Below are 18,800 nucleotides of genomic sequence, written 5' to 3'. Positions count from 1 at the left end.
ACCCCCTTGCTCCCCTTCAAATGAAACAGTAAGTGGCTTAAATAAAACCTACAGCCAGCACTTCAGATTTCAAGAGAGAGGCTTTTATCTCATCATTGACTGTGAATATAAATCTCCTTGCTTCTGCAAGGAAGCATATTAATGACATGACTGACATGTGATACTTACCTCTAACTTACTACTTGCATTGAAAAAAAATGAAGAAATTAGCTTTGCTTTACATGATTTTTTCTACAGACTTCAATAAAAATGCGGCTACAAATAATTACAAAGCCTGCCTTTTTTTAGGCAACCTATAGTATACAGAGTGGAGAATGTTACAACATCACGTCCAGTAAAGACAATACATCAACATAATAATGCAGGATATTTCAGTAAAAATAGAATAAATAAAAATATTTTAAGCTGTATTTAACAGGTTAATTTAGAATATGGCATCAGACATACAAGGCGTAGTGAACATGGCTGCCTGCCTACAGAACCACTAGGTATTATAAAAAAATGCATAGGTAACTGAGGGTCTGTGTAACATCAACTAAAATAGTGGCAGTTGCTCAAACACCCCCCCCACCCCCCCCCATACATACTACATATTTTTTTTGGCCATGGTAAAAATGGTTTCATATATTGTTTAACAAAAGGTAACGGGCTTTGCAGTATTAGGCTCCAATTCTGCAAAACACCTGCACGTATATTTAACGTCTTGGAGAACAAGGGGCTCTACTGAAGCAAAAAGGCCACATACAGTCAGACCATTAAGCACACTACTTAAACACTTGCAAAATCAACAACACTGTGTTAACAGACACCGAACTCTTAAAACATAGATTGGCAAGTGACCTACGGCTTTTCAAACACCCTTCTATCTTCTCCTCAGCCCTCCCTGCAATTGCACACTTTGCCAGTGAAAGCTAACTATATGTTCATAGCTTTGACAACACTGGTACAGAAGAACCTTTACAGTGCTGTTCGCTAAGTGTTGTAGTAGTTTAAAGACAGTCTGGATCTCTTGGGGATAACAAGCACTACACAGATGCAACTACAAAATCTAATCAGACTGTTTCAAATTCACTGTTGTAGAACAGTTGCAAATCCCAAATCCTGGCATTTCCAGCTGAAACTTTAAAAAGACACTGTCCAAGTATTTTCTGTAATTTAAAACAAAAGTCAAAGTTCAAATCACTACCATGATGACGAATAAGGAAACTTTTACCTCTTTAACTTCATGATCATACCTAAAGGTACATCGTCAGCCACCACATTTTGATAGCGATAGGAAGGGAGTTTTTACACTGCTCCTAGCAGACATCGCTGGGATCACTACCAGAAGCTGAACGAGCCTGTAGGCAAGCAGCCATCTCCATGCTTTGCCACCTGGCTTCGTCCATGGCCAGTTTAAAACACTGGTACTGCTAAAAGGGGTGGGGCTGTTTGTGTCTCCCCCCCCCCCCGGCTCTCCCTGCCTACTTGGCATAAGCAACTTGGCCTCCAGCTGTACAAGGAATAAACTGGTGCAAAGGGGGTAGCAGGGATATGACCCTTGGGAGGGGAAACTTGCTTCAGTGCCTGGGGGTGCAGAACTGGGGGTCATAAAGAGATCTGAGACAGGTGGGGGATCAGCTCCTTAAGAGGGTATTCGAAAGAGCTAAATTTAATCACAATAGTTGCATAGCGAGCCTTCACCTGACTCCTGCTCATACATCACACCGAGTTTCATGGGGTTTTTTCTGCAGTTTTCAAGGCAGAAATTTCTTGAATCATCATTCTTTTCCCCTCGTGTTCCTAAGTTGCTTTGCCCAGGTGTTGCCATTAATGTATTTAAACAAGGAAATAAAAAGGTAACGGCTTGTTTATAAAAGTCCCTTGCATAGTAAGATAAAAGAGTTCTTGTAATAACAACCTTGCCAATGTTCTTTTAAAATTATAGTATGAGCAGACTTGCAGACTTGGGAGACAGTCACAGTTTGGAACATATCTATAAATGGAGACAAAACATTTTTAATGCTAGTTACAAATACATTTGATGTTCCATTTCCAAAATTTGCACCAACCTGCAGGTCTAGACAGAAGATGGTGAAGGGAGAGACTCCAGATGCATAACTGCATTTGAAAATCAGCCTAAGGTACAATTTTAAGGGGCAATACTGGGCTGACTTTGCCAGGGTCTGCAGCAGTGTGTAAATCACAGCAATTTAGATGAAGCCTTTGGAGCAAAAGCATTGAAATCAAGTTGTACCACCTGAGGGACTATCTTGTTAGAAAACAACTCTCTTCTTACTTTGTCACGAGAGCACTAAAAGTAAATGAAATTTCATGGAATTCTGTAAATAACAAGAAACATGACTGTTCTTTTTGTAGCATGTTAAGCACTCAGCAACAAACTCTGAGGGGAAAGGGGAATTGTGCAACCAGATGCTGAACTGAACATTTCATCAAACACTTGTATGGAATATTTTAGTCTCTGTAAGAGTTGTAAGACAATAAAATTACTGGTTAGTTTTTTCTCACTCCTGATTAGCTTGAGCCCTGTGTGAAACAAATGGTATTTTGAATGAATCAGTGACAGATTTAGGAGAATAAATTTAACAGCTAACAGTTGCATTTGTACATCTAAAGCTGAAAAGCTTCAGCGGATCACCCTGCAACTCAGTTACTGAAAACACTTCTGGATTTTTCGGCATTGGTTTGGTATTACACACGATTCTTCTCTAAGACCATAATGTATAACCAGGAGATGAAATAATGACGCCGTGATTCAAAAGCATGTCAGGGAGATACTGAAGTGGTTGCTAGACCAATGCTGACAAACAATTTAAAACTAACAGGCGTAGTTCTGTAAAAAATAAAACTTGGTATTTAATCTACAGGAATTCAATGGTAGCTAATACTTGGTACCTACGCCAGTGTTGAAAACAAAGCAAAGTGCTGTAGGATTTAAGATTGGTTTGTTACAAATCCAGCTCAAGACGGTGAAACTATCAACTCGGGCATCATTCACTCCAAGGACTTTAGCATGAGTTCACTGGGAGGGACGTGGCCATATTCTTTTTTTGTGTGAGTTTAGGTAATGTTCATGTATTTACAATCAAACAGACCTTCCATTGCTCACGATGTAACTCACTGATAGCAAAAAAATTATTCATGCTTCTTTTCATATCACACAATGGTGGCAAGAACAAGAGAACATGCTTGTCTAACATTGTTTCGGTAAGGGTAAATTCTCTGAAGACAAAGCATCAGCAATTTGAAGTGGAAGGCCAAACGTTGTCAGTTCATTTTCCTTAGTGTAGCTACTGTTATCTTCAGTTAAATGGTAGGAGAATCTTCTCTCTTATGCAGCTATGGCATCTCAGTGACTGGGCGTTTCTGTTTCAAAGTGTCAATGAGGGACAACACTCCTCTTTTTACGTTAGTTGTAACTCTTCTAGTCACCGAGTCTGCAGGAGGTGGGGGCGGTCGAACTTTCTGTGAAGGAGGTCTGGCTACTAAGCACTTCTGATACCGCAGCTGCAACAAGGCAAAAGCATTCTCCAATCCTTACTGTATCCAATACTTTCACAGAGCATTTTAAATACAGTTTTAACCTCCCCATCATATATAGTCAAACCTCCGTTTTGGCCATGACAAATAGCCCAGCTGAAGTTAACGGGACATTGGTCTCAATCTGTGGGCAGAAACTGTTCATTCATTAGCACACGACAGATACTAAATCTATATCATAGGAACAGGCCTTTGAAAACTGAAAAATAAGTTTTCTGGGTTTAGCTATTTTTGAACAGGGATTATTTTCACTACATCGTCACTGGATTGTAGAACACGACTCTCAGCAGAATGTTTTTCCAGCATTAGATAACTTGTGTAGTGAAAGAAGAGATTTTAACTTACACAGATGTTGCAGAGGTTAGGAGGGAAGATGATTAAAGGGGTATTGTTCACTACATTGACATTTCAAACTTAAAAATGTTTGGGCTTTAACTGATTAAATATAGCAGAATCCCAATTCCTATTTTTATCTGTTCTGGTTTTTTTCTGTCTTGAAGTTAATATAATTGCAAATTTGGAAAGATGATTATTTATGAAGGCAGTGCAAAAAACTAAGAGGCATTAGATGCCTTTGAAGGTCACTTACCATACAAGCAGCCTGAACAGCTTCTGATACATTGCCTGCATTTGGTTCACACCAAAAAACGTGGCACTCAAAATGCTGGTTTCCTGTATCCATAATGAACGCGAACGTGTGAATGTCCTTGCCCACTCCCATGAAAGACAGGAACCGCACACGACACTCCACCATGATTTCCTCTTCATTCTGGTTAGGAACCAAGTGATTGATCATTACTGTTGGATATTCTGTGGAACTCTACTTTGAATTATAAGTTGATTAAATGGGGGGGATGGGGGATGACACTGATACAATATTGTGGAATTCCATTCTATCTATATGCATATACTTCGTGTGCTCAGGCCTGGGCTGGATCTCCCCTTCTAGGCTGTCACCAGAAGACCAAGGCTTTAAGCATTAGAACTCAGCATATCGTGCATTTTAAAAACTTACTGCTCTTGGCTTCCATACCAAGAATAAGGTAAATACAGTTTAGAATTTAGGATTGCTACTTAAGAGCTTAACTTACAGTGTTTTAGGCTCAAAATTCCTAGAAAGGGTAACACTGCATTTGTGTTAGGTATGTAATGAATACTAATAGTAATTTAGATCTGAGAACATGCTTGAAATGGTAAATACAAAGCTAAAGCTGATACCTGCAATAAGAGCCTCTCCAGATTCTGGAAAGAAGTAAAATGCAAAATAAGCAAATGAATTCTAGTGTATATGAACTCTTTCTACTAGTGTTCCTGTGTTCCTGGTTTTCAACGCTCACGTTATGTTAAATGTGTTTTAAACAGGACAGTCTACCTTACCCTTTCACTGATGACTGTGACAGTAGCATCAGCGACATTCATAGTAACTGGCATCCAGTCTTCTTTGCTAGAGGAAGCCATTAGACTTTCAATGGCACTGTTCAGAGTATCCATTCCTAAAGGAGAAGAAAATGCAACAGTGAAAATGAAATACGTGAGTGTAAGTAGGCAGCAACAAGATTTTTAGTTTCACATAGCAGTACAGAAAACACATTGTTTTGGACTCATTAAAATTACTTTGATGATGGAAGAGGAAGGGTTGTGAAGTTGGGTCTTCTTCATCTGAAGAAAACAGAACAGGTGCCTCTGGCTTATTAAAACAGGATAGCACGTTGTTTAGCTGCTGCACCATTTCAGTTCTCCAGGGCCCTTCTCATTAGTAGCAGAGCTCATGTTCAGAGAAAGCAGTAGAAAGAAACTCCCGCTTTCTTGGCAGCTCCCAAAATACTCTAGTTGCAAAACACATTTTCAGAAGAGGCCCTGAATATTAGATGTCTTCATGCCTGACTGAAATGCACGAGTCGTTACCCTTCAAAAATCATGCATTTACACTTGGCTAGCCAGAGTCCAGCCTGTAGAGTTTATGCAAGGTACTTTGGAAGTCACATAAGTGTCACATACCCACAGGTTTAGCTACAGGTAGCATGCCCAGGTACTGGACGTGGAACTTCTGTACCAGCTCTGTCTTTGGTGTTGGGAAATCTACTGCATGGGAACAAAAATCAGCTTCTATTAACCAGCATTCACAGCAGGGAAAACCACTTTTATTTCATCAATAACATAAAACAGTTTACCCAGTAATTGTACTCCGAAAGTATTGTATCAATCAAAACAAATATTTACTTTTTCTGACAAGAACAATGCTCAGTAATTTCTAAAGGAATTAGGGATAAACTTTCATCACCTAATTCTTGACCTAAGCTAAGAGTAAGGTAACGTTATATTGCTAGCATATTAAAACCCAGAAAATATAGATGAATGTGCCTCACAGACATCCAGACCAAAGTTTCACTACATAGCTACGTACAATCTGGAATCTGGTTTTAATACCATCCTTTTTAGTATGTTAAACACAGTCTATGAATAATCAATACTACTATCTGAGCAGACTGTTACACAAGTTGATTTATGGATTAGGAGTAAGATATTCAGTATAAGCTGGTGGATCTAGAAGCATATAATTTCCTATAAAGCTAACACAAAGTATATTTGTTCTCCTGGAATACTTTCAAAATAGCAACAATTAAGCTATGCCTAATAAAGGCATGCAAAGGCAACTGTCTTCTTCCATGCAGCAGAGTGTGCAAAAGACCCTTAAGCTGGAAAACCACCAGCTTGTACCCCTTGCCTTGGAAGTTGCTAGAACAGATGCCGAAATTGAGGAGTTCTCCTCCTACAGCTCCTTTGAATCCAAGTGATTAACTGATGTATATTCTGTTCTTAAGGAAGATTTGGCCAATTTGTGCGGTCTCGTGTCAAGAGGTATTTTGAATTGAAAAGGACAATATGTGCAAGTAGCCACAAATATGTAAAATTGCATTTGCAACATTTGTATTTCAAAATAAAGGAGGAAATGCACAAGTTGACATAAGTGAGCAGAACTCCATTTCTGTCAGCATAACCAATAGAATGTTTAATGTTTAAAAGACAGGATTACACTCCTGACTTCTCCACCCAACATGCTCCATTTTGGTCAAAAACAGCATCAGAAACAAAACACATCTAAACCAGGACCATCCCAAGGATACTAGCTGTAGCACACAGTACCTTGCAGAGGAACATCAAGGGTGACATTTGTCCTCTCCTGCAATGAGCTGCAAGCCACAGCTTTAGCATTCTTCCGTTCAGCCATAATCTGAAGAAGATAGTGATAATATAGCTTTTTTTTTTTTTTAAATACAGTGCAGTAGCAACTACAAGTATAAATCTACTCCTATTACAACCCTAGTTTCTGAAATCTGAAATAAGTCAGAAGCTACGTGACTAAACAGGTTATTCTTTTTAAATACAAATTTCCTTTTCCTCCAGTTCATTCACCATTCCTTAACTACATAAAGAACTTGTGGAGGAAAAAAACCCCTAATCATTTTTAGCAAAATTGCAGTGAGAAGTAATATAGGAAGAAATATAAATATTTAACACACAGAGAAGAGTGTTCATTATTCATGTTCCCCTCTTATCTATATTCTGCTCTGGATAATTTTTTGCTCTATTTTTATGTTTCTTCTGGAATTAAAATCCCATGCACAATACAACCTGTTCTTTCCTTAAAATGTGCAATATTAGCAAAAGAGGTAAAAAACCCCCCAAATCCACTTGAAAACAATCACTTTGGATGGTTATTTCCTATGCATATATGACTGAGAAGGGACCCAGGGAAGGTAACAAGGGTTGTCCAAAGCTCATACAGAAAGCATTGCTATCTGTTTCTTTATGCTATGACAGTTAAGCTATATAAGAAACTGGTGTTTCAGTGGATGACGCTTGGTCTGAAGATACTTCTAGCAAATTTCTCCTTTTTGTTTTGTATATTGAAAGTATCTTTTGTTACAGGGACACAAGATAATATTCCCCCCTGCAGATGAAAAATGATACGCACTAGCTTAGGAAGAATCTCCGACTCAGCAAAAGAGGTCCAGTGTGTCAGCACATCCAAGAACCTCCCTGAATCCTGATTCCATCTACTGCTGAATTACAAAGGAACACACTCTACTTAACAACACTATCCTGTTTTATTCTGTGTTACTATTAGCTATGGTTTTAAATCCTTAGTTGCTCTCTTACCCAAAAGTAATGCCGAGTTTCATGTCACAGTTACATAATGTGACAGTTCCACTCTGTGATACCCATGTGTATAGTGACCATGGCATTTACTCGATGTTGACCTTACCGGACAAAAGCAGCTGTGTAGCAGGGCCTGCGTAGCTTGCTTTTTCCCTGCCAGACTTGTGGGAAACATCTGTGAGAACTGCAGGCTGGAGGAGGGACATAACAGGTCTAGGCTTCTTCAGCCAGCCACTGCTGCAGCTCCCGGTGTTAAGCTTCACCAAGCACAGCCTGCAGCTCCCTGGACAACCAGAGCAGCTCCCCACCACCTGCGTTTCCTCAGGCACCCAAGCCCAGCCAGACCTGCCAGGCTTTGCACAGTTGCTGGATTACCTTCTGCCTCTGCCTCAGGCAGAACTCCGCTGCCCAGAAGGTTACAGTAATGCACACTGTCTAACTGCTCACGTTTGCATTAAACATCACAAGTTCAGTAGCCACGTTTGCAGTGTTGCACAAATGAAAAAATTTTAGACTATACAACTGGCTACAAAAAGAATTCGACATCACCGATTCCATTCATTAATGTGAAGACAAAGTGTAAAAAGCAAATGACAGGCACACAATAAATGAGCAGAATTTTAGAACCTGAAGGTTTCCTAACTGGCTTTGCCAGAACAGCAGTGACTCACACAGAGGGATAAGTTGCGCAAGGGTAACTAACAAGGTTACTCACGCCCACAGCCCACTTTTCCTGTGGTGCAAACTGACATGTTTTAAGGAAAATCAAAATAAGCAGCGTAATATTTTTAAAAAGGGGGATGCAGCCTGAAATCCACCACGACTGAATAAAATAATAAAAGAAGAGTTTCAAGTAGATTGGTTTAACTGCCTCTCTGTAAAGTGTTTCAATTGGATTTGCTGCTGTAAAGGATGTGCTGCCTTGCTACCACTGCATAAAATGACCATACAGAGGACAGTCATGAACCGATCATACAAGGAAACCAAAGTTAATGACCAGGGAATGGTGGAAAATCTGTAAGGCAGAACGACTGGAAAGAACAGTCCTCTCCGGTATTGCAGACAACACTACCACACAAGCAGGAACTAAGACTTAGTATTTGTAACTAGAGTAGCTGAAAGCCACTAGTCTCCTTGATTATTACTTCTGTTTTTTTAACTGGGCAGAGTAACAGTAGCAACTGTTTTCCTGTCTGTCCTGCAGGATAACACCATTAAAAATTCCATTCAAACAAGTTCAGATTTATTTACGGAGTTTAACATCACCATTTATTATTAACTGAAGCTGTGTGTTCTTTTTCCACTTTGAACGTGCAGCTTTTTATTATTCAAGAAACCCTTCAGTCTCTATACACACTTGTCAAATCAAAAGCACGTATCATCCTCCTCAAATCTAAATGCTCACCCTCCCATTATTCCCATCCATTTGCATCCTTTCCTTTACAAATTCTCTACACCATTTCTCACTGCCAGTGATATAAACTGAACTAATACTGCATATGGTTGCTGATTGTTTAGGCTCAGGGACCTCTAAACAGGTGAATGCAGCTGACTTCAAATCCACTTGCCTTTGAACAGATTTCGTGTAAACTTGTGGCGATGGCTTTTGCAGGGGTGTCACATCGAAACACATGACATTTCAGAATTCTTGTGTCTTTGTCTCTTGCCACATAAGCAAAGTCTCTGTGTAAACAAAATAAACTGACGCATTAGAAACAAGCAAAACAAATTAAGACATCAGAATCAGTTGTACCTCCAAAACAGCAAGGGCGACTTCGGTTTAACAGGTGTATGTCTCAGCTGCCAGAGGATAAAACACATGCCCTAGACAAAGCAGATCTACAAATCTAATAAACCACATACCCATGAAACACATACCTAAACTTTGGTGCTTAATCTATTTAATTAAAGAGCTCATTACAGTTTCCTAACCGTGGCAACTTACTGAACTTACAACCTGTAATTCCCATGTCAGCTGCAAATACACAGTAAAATTTACTCAAATATTTTATTCAAGTGGGGAGAGAATTACAAATTAAGACAGAAAACACATGCAGCTCTTACATGCTAAAAAAAATCTGAGAAATGGCGTATGAGATTCTAGTTATAGAAAAATCTTATTTCAAAGGACTGTATAAAGTGTTTAAAATATGCAGATAGTAATTAGAGATCTAGTTGCATAAGGGAGATGTGAACCTGCTGAGCTTTGCTCACACTAATTGGCCTAAATTTCTGACCTTATTTTTCCAAAAGTTAAATAAAGCTGGCCTACAAAAGAAATTTTTGTACTGTACTGCGCTGCTAGCCACTATGACATAGTACAGCTCTCTAGCGTTGGCGAAGGAAGCGCTGGGTTATGTTCACTTGTTCTCAGACTGTTTAAGAGTTGGAGCTCTTCTGAAAGTCGGAGTGGTATATACTGAGTCGGGAAGCAGCTGGCTTTGCCTGGCTTGCTGTACCAGACCAGAGTTCTGCTCCTGGGTTTTGCACCTCTCTGCTTTTCCATGTCCTCCAAGCAACCACAGCCCAGTCCTACTTTGTGACCCTCCTGCTATCTCCAGATTTCTCTGGGACTTGGCACCCCTAGCAGAGCTATGCCAAGTAGCTAACTAGAATGAGACCAGAGAAGCGAAGCTGAAGCTCCCACCAGCCTCTTATGCCTGAAGTCTCTCCTCAGTGTCTTTCCTCTTCACATGTAAAATAATTACCAGCAAGATTCTAACCGGTGAAGAGAGAGGAGGGAAATTCCTAACCCACAGGTTTTATATACAGGAATACTTCAGCTTATACTGAAGTCTGTAAACATCCTGAGCAGGGTTTAATGTGCATGGATTGCCCGTTTCGTTGTTCATTGCAGATGCCCAGTGAACTGAAGAATTTTATACTGAAGTTATCCAGGGAAAACCAGACTGGGGCAAACGGAGAGCTGCACTCCCAGCTCTGTAGGAGATACAAACATTGTTGTGCAGTTAAGGACCTTACTTGTATCTAATCCAGCAGCACTAGATACTGTCATTAATGACCCCTTGCAACTAAAGGGGCAGCTGCCCAGTCTGGGCTGCTCAGTGACACCCGAGGGCTGCTCCTCTGTTTAACCATTTCGTAACTTGCAGCCTGATGACTAATACTTAACACACACCGACACACACACACAAAAAAAACCCCAAACTACCAGGAGGTGAGATTTGGGAAGAATTCCACGTGCAGGAACACAGTGAAGCCGGAGGCACCTCTCCATCTCCACATCTGCATCCCCACATGCGACGGCATGTACTGGGGCACAATGGGGACAGGAGGCAGCACGTGGAGCGGGTTGCCACCTGAACCCTTCCTGCACGCAACAGCTGTCGCCGGCTGCAGCACTGCCCTGCCAGCACATGCAATGTTTCAAAAGCAAATTGAAGACTCCTAGCTGGACTCCAGTATGGCTCAGCTTTGGCCTCTGAAAAATTAGCAGCTGAGGGGAAAAAAATTTAAACCAAGCGCTGCATAAAACACCTTTGAGATTTTTGCCTTTTGAAGTAGTAAGCTTTCCACATTAGTGATGCTCCTGAAAGCAATACAGAGCAGATATTTGGAAATGCTCAGGCTCACAGAAGTCCCACATACAATATCCTGAGCTCTGAAGAGACCTCGCCCGGTCTGAGGAATTTCCACACATCCCAAACATTTGGGATTTTTGTTTACATGTTTGGCTTTGGCTGCCATCTTTTAAATGCCCTAAGTTTCAGACTTCACATTTTTGAGTCTAAATGCCTTCCCTTACAAACATTTTAAGTGCAATATTAAAACATTATTCACTTAACAGACAGGGATTTACTACCATAACTTCATTAAGATTTCTCCCCCTCCCCCTCTTTACATGCAAGAAAAACTCACTGGCAGTGACAATCACTGCAGGACAGCAAAGATGCATAAACAAGCAGACCGCTGCACACACCTTATTACTGGATCAAGGTCATTCCTTCTGAGTGCAGACATCCCAGCTGAAACCTTTGTTTGCATTAAATTAAAATAACATTGAAAGCCATCTATGTGACCATTACATGGCTATTTATTACCTTTACAAGCATTTAGCTTAAATCGATACTATTCCTTTGAGGACTTGTAAACAAGTGATTTATGCATTCCTCTACAAGATGATCCTAGGAAGAGCATCCTGTGTTGTTCTGCCAAGTTACACAGCACAGAAGCCTGTCTGAACAAACAGAAATCCGCACAGCCCCAGGAGCACTGTACAATACCAGAATTTCTAATTATAAGGCTACCACCTTCATGGAGTTGCACAAACACAGAAGATAACTTGTCCCTTCTGCTAGTCATACAGCTATCTGTTTGAACCCTCTTTTATCATTAATAAAAACTAAGATGGGACAAAGCCACCAAAGCATGTTATCAGGGCCTGGAGGACATGACAAGTTGCCAGTAAACCCCCTTTGTAACGGTGCAAGAAACTGGTCCAGCCTTTGACCCACAGCTCTGGCAGCACCCTGCCCTGGCAGACCACCACTGCCCCTACCGTGCTTTGCTGTAGGAGACGCATCAGGTGGGGCTTCTCCACTGTGCTGCCAAGTCCCTGAGGCATGGAAAACCCCTGAGGCCACATTACATCTTACCCTGTGGAGAGTTTATCTGAGACCCAAGGTCAGTTGTGAGGACTGGAGCAAGTGAAGGCAAGGCTGAAGCCTTAAGGGACTCTGTAAGATAATACTAAATGTGTTTTAGTCAGCACTTTATCTGCCAGTGCAGGTAGGACTCGGAGGACTGCAGAGAGAAAAATGAGCCAAACAAAATTGTGTTAAACTGAAAGCTGAACTCTGTCAGGATCACAGATTTTGGTCATAAAAGAACACAACTCACAGTTACACCCTGTAAGTGGGAACACCTTAGATGACAGTATTTTCAACAGCATTTTAAAGGAAGAGAGGTGGACTGGGGCTGTCTGCTGAGCCTCATTGCTCTCACAAGTGTAAATTTACTATTCTGATCAAAGGCGACCAGCGTGGAGGGCAGCATGGACATAAATGAGCTCGCACGCTTTTTGGTAAGAACACTTCTCTGCTCCTAGAAGGCTAATGACAGCAAAATGAACAAGCCACTGTGCTGAGTTTGGCTTACTCTCTGAATGTTAAGACCTGTGGCGAGGGCAGGGAGAAGGAGTCTGATGAGTGTTACAGATGTGGTATCTGTAGTGGGATGCTCCAGGTGACAAGGTGACTCACCTGCCACTTTAGTCCTGCCACAGAAGTGCCTGCAACCCTGTTCTCCCCACAAGAGGAGGATGAAAACAGTCCTGATGAGACAGGCCTGCTCAGCATTTGCCAAAGGGCAGATACTGCCCACAAAGATGTTATTTCTAGTCAAAATGCAAGGTGTTGATTTTCTGATGGAGCTGGTAGTGACCCTACATACAGGGCACCTAACGTTCTCCTCTGTAGACTGCTGCAGGACTTCTTTTTTTTAATGTCTTCCTTATATTATATGTAAACATTTCTGCTTGTAATAGTATGCATTCATAAACAAGGCAGTATAGTACAATTACAGGAGAAAATGAAACACCAGATAGTACATCAGTTTCGACCACTGAGAGCTAATAAAACCCTCATGGTGGTGTTTCAGACGCACATACTAGCCTTTCACTTTAAATACTTGAACAGCTTGAACCAAGTAAATCGGCTAATTACATGCACAGATTGTGAATATGCATAAACCTTTAGACGATCAGGGTCTGCATCTGTAAATCTGCTGAGACAGAGTAGGAAATATGAGTTCTTCAAAACCTGTAGCACTGCATCACGCATAAACCTGCCAGCACCATCTGTTTTTAAATCATCAATCAAAATCAGCACAAAACCAGTCCTCCCTTCTGACAGTGCACAAACGATATTACTGATTTCATTAATTCATGAAGTCACCTAGATGCTCACAAGCTCACATAAGCCATCCTACACAGCAGCCCAGGAGCCAGGACCCGAAGATGGTGGTACAAGCTGGTGGCAGTCAACTCCTCCAATGCCAGAGGAAGCCTTGCAGCCTTGCTTCAGGCATTTCTAGACACTGGGAAAACTGAGCTCCATGCTCCCTCTCGGAGAAAAAAGATAAAGCTTTGGGGACTCCAGAGTATCTGCTCCCTGCAGCATCAACAACGTAAAACTTGGGAAAAGATTTGTGTTTCCCTACACAGGACCAGAGGGGAACAGCTTCTTGTTTAGTCCAAAGTCTTGAACATCAAATAAGCCAGAAGGCTGCTCTCCAATTCTTTTACTTCAAATTCCTTCTGAGTCGATTCATCTGTAAACCTTCATTTCATTCAACTGCAGCTCACTTGAAGCTGATTAACATTTAAGTGAGATTTATGTGCAACAGGCCTGTTTGATAATGAAGAGGTGCTGAGTAACGTGTTTGCAATAGAAATTCATGGAAAAGGGCAAATGCCTCCTCTTACCACTCCTCTGTCTTTACACCTTGCTGGCAAAACAAGGGAAAAAAGGAAGTCAAAAGTCTTTACAAAGCCCATGGCTGGATACAGAGCTGGCACAGGGTTAATAGATCACATCTCATCCAGCTGAAGTCTTCTCTGTCTCAATACGGGGTGTGTGCACATGAAATCTGTGGGATTTGAAACACAGCTCCCAGTAAAATTCCATTCCATGAAAGTGGGGAGAGCAGCAAGGTGTTTACTGGGAGAATAACATATTTCATTGCAAAAAAAGGCCGTATAAAAAGGCTGTATATTCTTAAACTTCGTAACACGGGCACACCACTTCTGTTGATACAGGATTATACAGAAGGGGTATGGCACAGTAGGGTTTGGGTTATTTTGTTTTTTGTTGTGGTTTTTTTTTTTTTTTTTTTTTTTCTTCAAATCAATCATACAAGTACTACCTGGCCCACTAGTATCTTTCCAGTGACAGGAACTGGATATAACCAGTACTCTGGAAAACAGATAGAAAACCAGAAAAACAGTAAGAAAATTATATTGCTGTACAAGCAGGTAAGACTGGTTCTGCTGAACAGTTAAAAATTCAGTAGAAATCTCTTTTAATTTGGAAGAGTACAGGACTAGAGAGAGACATTTTAAAAAGCAATTTGGAGAATTGCAAAGATGATGTAGGGTGCTAAGTAGAAAGGAACGTCATTTTTATTTGCTCTTCTACCCTCCTTAATTAGCAAATGTCTATAGTAATTGACTAAACCTTAGACAGCCATACCTATTTAACACCTGGCTAAGCATCACTTAGCTGCTCAACCTCGGATGAGTATAATCACATTAAGTGCAATTTATGCTAATGCTGGCCTGTTTCAGTAGCAGTCATAGCTGTTTGCCACTATTAGGCTAAGGTCCTAGGAGACATCCCAATTAAGTACAGCCTGACAGAGCAGCACATCCTCCATTACCTTCTCAGTATAAACTTATTTCTTTAAAGGAGTGTAGAAATGCATTAATCTTCTCCCCCCCCCCCCCCCAGTTAAAAACCACCAACACCCTAGTCTTGAAATCCAAAATAAAATTTTTTACTCTTATCAATCAGAATTAAATTGCCACTATTTAAAACAACTCCATTGAAACGATACACATGCAGGAAAATGTAAATTGCTTTAGAGATTTATGTATTACAAATTGTAACAAGAATCCTTGAACCAGAAAATTATATCCTCTGGGCTTGGCTTAAAATTGATTGAAATTCATGCAGAATAGAGTAACGGTTGGACTCGATGATCTTAAAGGTCTTTTCCAACCTAAACAGTTCTATGATTCTATAGCCTACCTATAGCTTACAGAAAGAAGATGACTGTGTACTGGTGTACAGACTCCTGCGACTGTAGGGTCACAGAGCACACACCACCGGACTGTGGGGAAACAGTCTATAACCTTCAGGCTCCACTTTGCCTTCCTGCAAACAGCTGACCAGCCATTTGTGAAAGCAGGAAAAAAAGAGAGGTGAGCAGCCACCGCTACAGCTAAGCAGGTCAGAAGGCACCCGGCAGGAGGCTGCCATTCACCAGCGAGACACGAACATCCACGGCAGCAGAGTAAATGAGCAAGGAAGGAGAAAAGCAAGGAAAGTGAGAGGAGACATACGAGAGGAAAAACAGATCAATACAACACCAAGAAGACCATGCCCTGATGGGGTTTGTCCATGGCACGCAAATATTCTAGTATCACAAGCAGCAGAGAAGATGAGGTGCCAGAAACCCTGCAGTAATATGTACGTCAGAAATTATAGATCTTCTGGATTAACACTTTAAACTTTTTATCGAGACTGCTCTTTCATGTAGGAGAAAGGGGAATGATTTACAGCTGAAATGAAGCCTGGGGCTCTCAGTTCAGTTCACTTTCTTTTTATTAGGGTCATGTCAAGGAGTTCGTGACGTTAGGGAGAAAAACCCGAAGGGAAGAAACCAGAACTAAATGAAACAAGCAGCACTCACACAAGCTGCAAAATCTGTTCGTGGAACATTTACTGAGGACCTTTCAACTTCCATTTTACCTACCAGGTACTGCACAGACACTGAATGAAACCACTGCTTCCCTTCCACACTGTCCAAAGGAAACCCACAGTCCCTTCACCAGGTGATTATACCAACCACTTTGGAATCAAATCCTACAGGAGGAGGAAGAAAAATAACTACTCCCACGAACCTTCTCCTTCCCCTTCTCCCAGATATTCATGGTGCATTTAACCACGTGTACTCCTGTCTCCTCAGTGATCACAGTTGGAAGAGATGTGGGAGAGGATGAATTTCTCCTATGTCTCCGAGTTGCTGGCAATGCTAAAAACATATGAAAATTGCAATTTTTCTTTACTTTTAAGTGCTCCATCCCACAGAGTTCCTGCACCTCTTTGGCTGCTCCCAGCTACAACTCAGAATGGCAAACTTGGCCACCACTACACTACCCTGGTCATTAATTTTTGATCCAAGTAGTTAAGATGCCCTCCCAAGTGGAGACTTTTGGGAAACTTTTCTTAGTTCAGTACTCACACAACTTGAAAATGGGTTTCCTTGCAGCAAAACATCAGTTCTGCATTCATTAAATACTCCTCAAATGGTCTGGCATTTACACAGTATAACTTGTTTTTCTAATTCATGCATAAAGTTTGTAGGGCAAATTATCCCCTGCTGAAAGGCTGTTTGCTTCATTCCTCGATAACGTCACTTACTAACTCTCAAGGAGGAGCTATGGCTACTTTGTGCGATACTCAGAGGCTTTAATCTGGCAGCCCTAAATCACACAGCCTGCTGGTTTTTCTTTGATGTCTTATCATTGCCACAGTTCTGCCTGCTTCCAAAATTTTTTAAAACCCTCACAGAGCTGCTATGTCCGATACCCAGCTCAGCCCTTCAGAGCCCAGCACTCGCAAGTCTGAAAGCATTTGCACGACTTTCACTCCAATTTCCTTCCCGTGGCCTGATCCTCCCGAAGACGCCGCAGCTCTTCTCACGTCTCAACGCTGCCCACCACCTCCACTTGTGGGGAGAGGACAGAACTCCCATCAGCCTTGCCACCACTGCCTTGCTAGCCAGAAAGATGGCTCTGAGATGTCACATCGTTTCACTTTCTACTACCAAGGGCTATATGCCACCTCTGCAAGGGGCCACAGATTTACATAGATGGGAGTTGCGGCAAACCACGATTCAGTAAGCTCTCCAGAACCACGAGCTGTGTTAACATAGTGATGACAGTACAGACTGTACAGCTAAGGGTCACATTCCACGCTGGTCCTCACGCCCAGCCTCACCTTGTCATCATATGGCTGAAGTATTACTGTCAGGGTAAGGAGGACGGTCTAGCACATGTGTCGTGGTCACCACCAAGACTGCCCTGGAGACTCTGGGCTCTTGTAGCACTGGCAGCGTGAGGGAGGTCCAGCTAACAGTGTGGCACACCCAGCTGGTGCCTGGGGGTCAGGTGGGGCTTACTGCTGCTCACCAACTGCTAGACAGACACGACAAGTTGAAAAGCTAAGCAGCAGCTTAGGCTTCGGCTTCTTTTATAAATGGCCTTAAAGGAAGACAAAACTTCCGGGACAGATCCTATGAAAATCACTGACCACTGACTATTTTTCATGGTGTTTCCCCCTGCCCACACACACTCAATTGCTTCACAACGTTTATGAAATGTGCAGGGGCAGGGGCTGCCTTCCTACCCCGTGCAGCACTTTTCAAGGAGAAGGCACACAAATGAGGTAGGTTGTCAAGGCCATTTTAGTTGCTGCTTCTCCTCTGTAGCATTGTGAAGTGGTGGTTTAACTCCTCAGGATGGCCAGCCTAGCATTTCTGATCAATGCTGAGTTAACTTTAAATAAATGAATGTGCTGTTATGCCTGTGGACTTCTAAACAGCCTCTTTACAGCAAAATCCTGTAAATTTGATTTTGACAGATTAGTATTTAGAAATTTTTAACAATGCTTCTATCTTACAGATCTAATTGGAAGATGTGGACCTTTGTTTACAAGGACCATTTAAAGATTTAATAAGGAAATACATCAAGTTGAGATGCTCAGAGCACTACTACAGATTTAACTGAAGACGACAGCAGACTACACTAGAACAGTTAATCTCTCCAGTGTGACTTGTTTTGTAAGCAATGCTTACTAGTTCTCCTTTGTTCTTTATTATTCAGACAGAGAACACAGCAATCATGCACAGACACTACCCATGAATCTGCTCGCAGTACACCTTTGCCAGTGTTAGTCTGGGAGGATCATTGCTTCCCACATGCGTGAAATCTACATTAGATTGCAAAGCCATAATCAAGAAAGTTCAAACATTTCCCTAGGCCAGCACCGCCTAAAAAATTGATTAAAAACCAGTCAAGCCTAGAAACCCTTCTCATTATATTCCACAAAGCAAACACGAGGAGCGGTCCGCATCTCTAAACCACATTCCTGCCACCCAGTCCCACTTTCAAGTCCTTGCAATTTAGAAGAGCAAACAAACTCCAAATCTCATCTGAGGGATGCAATTCTATCAGTAAGAGCCTTTGGAGTGGCTGCAGCCCTTGTGCTGCAAAGCACCTGACTACAATGCCTTACTGTCTGCACTGCCATGAAACAGGAAGCATTGTAGAGAATCCCAAATGATCCCTTTGTACA

At 41.6% G+C, this 18,800-nt stretch overlaps 1 protein-coding gene across 15 annotated transcripts in view; it reads right to left on the bottom strand.

Annotated features, from left to right (window-relative positions):
- Nucleotides 1-65: 65 nt before the first annotated feature.
- Nucleotides 66-18,800, bottom strand: part of APBB2 (amyloid beta precursor protein binding family B member 2) — a 189,705-nt gene continuing 170,970 nt past the window's right edge. For 11 of the 15 annotated variants that reach the window (XM_037384246.1, XM_037384274.1, XM_037384255.1 and 8 more), the window contains 6 exons: nucleotides 9,270-9,384; nucleotides 6,685-6,772; nucleotides 5,539-5,622; nucleotides 4,918-5,033; nucleotides 4,130-4,309; nucleotides 66-3,507 (listed from right to left, as the gene is read on the bottom strand). In XM_037384246.1, coding sequence (XP_037240143.1) covers nucleotides 3,340-3,507; nucleotides 4,130-4,309; nucleotides 4,918-5,033; nucleotides 5,539-5,622; nucleotides 6,685-6,772; nucleotides 9,270-9,384 — 751 coding nt within the window. In that variant the 3' untranslated portion in view covers nucleotides 66-3,339. The remainder of the gene's footprint in view (nucleotides 3,508-4,129; nucleotides 4,310-4,917; nucleotides 5,034-5,538; nucleotides 5,623-6,684; nucleotides 6,773-9,269; nucleotides 9,385-18,800) is intronic. The other 4 variants (XM_037384293.1, XM_037384205.1, XM_037384225.1 and 1 more) reach the window with 2 other exon arrangements.

Source organism: Falco rusticolus, chromosome 1 (genome assembly GCF_015220075.1).
Source record: "Falco rusticolus isolate bFalRus1 chromosome 1, bFalRus1.pri, whole genome shotgun sequence".
Lineage (NCBI taxonomy): Eukaryota > Metazoa > Chordata > Aves > Falconiformes > Falconidae > Falco > Falco rusticolus.
The sequence above is the reverse complement of the archived record's forward strand: the minus strand, read 5'-3'. Positions and strand labels throughout refer to the sequence as shown.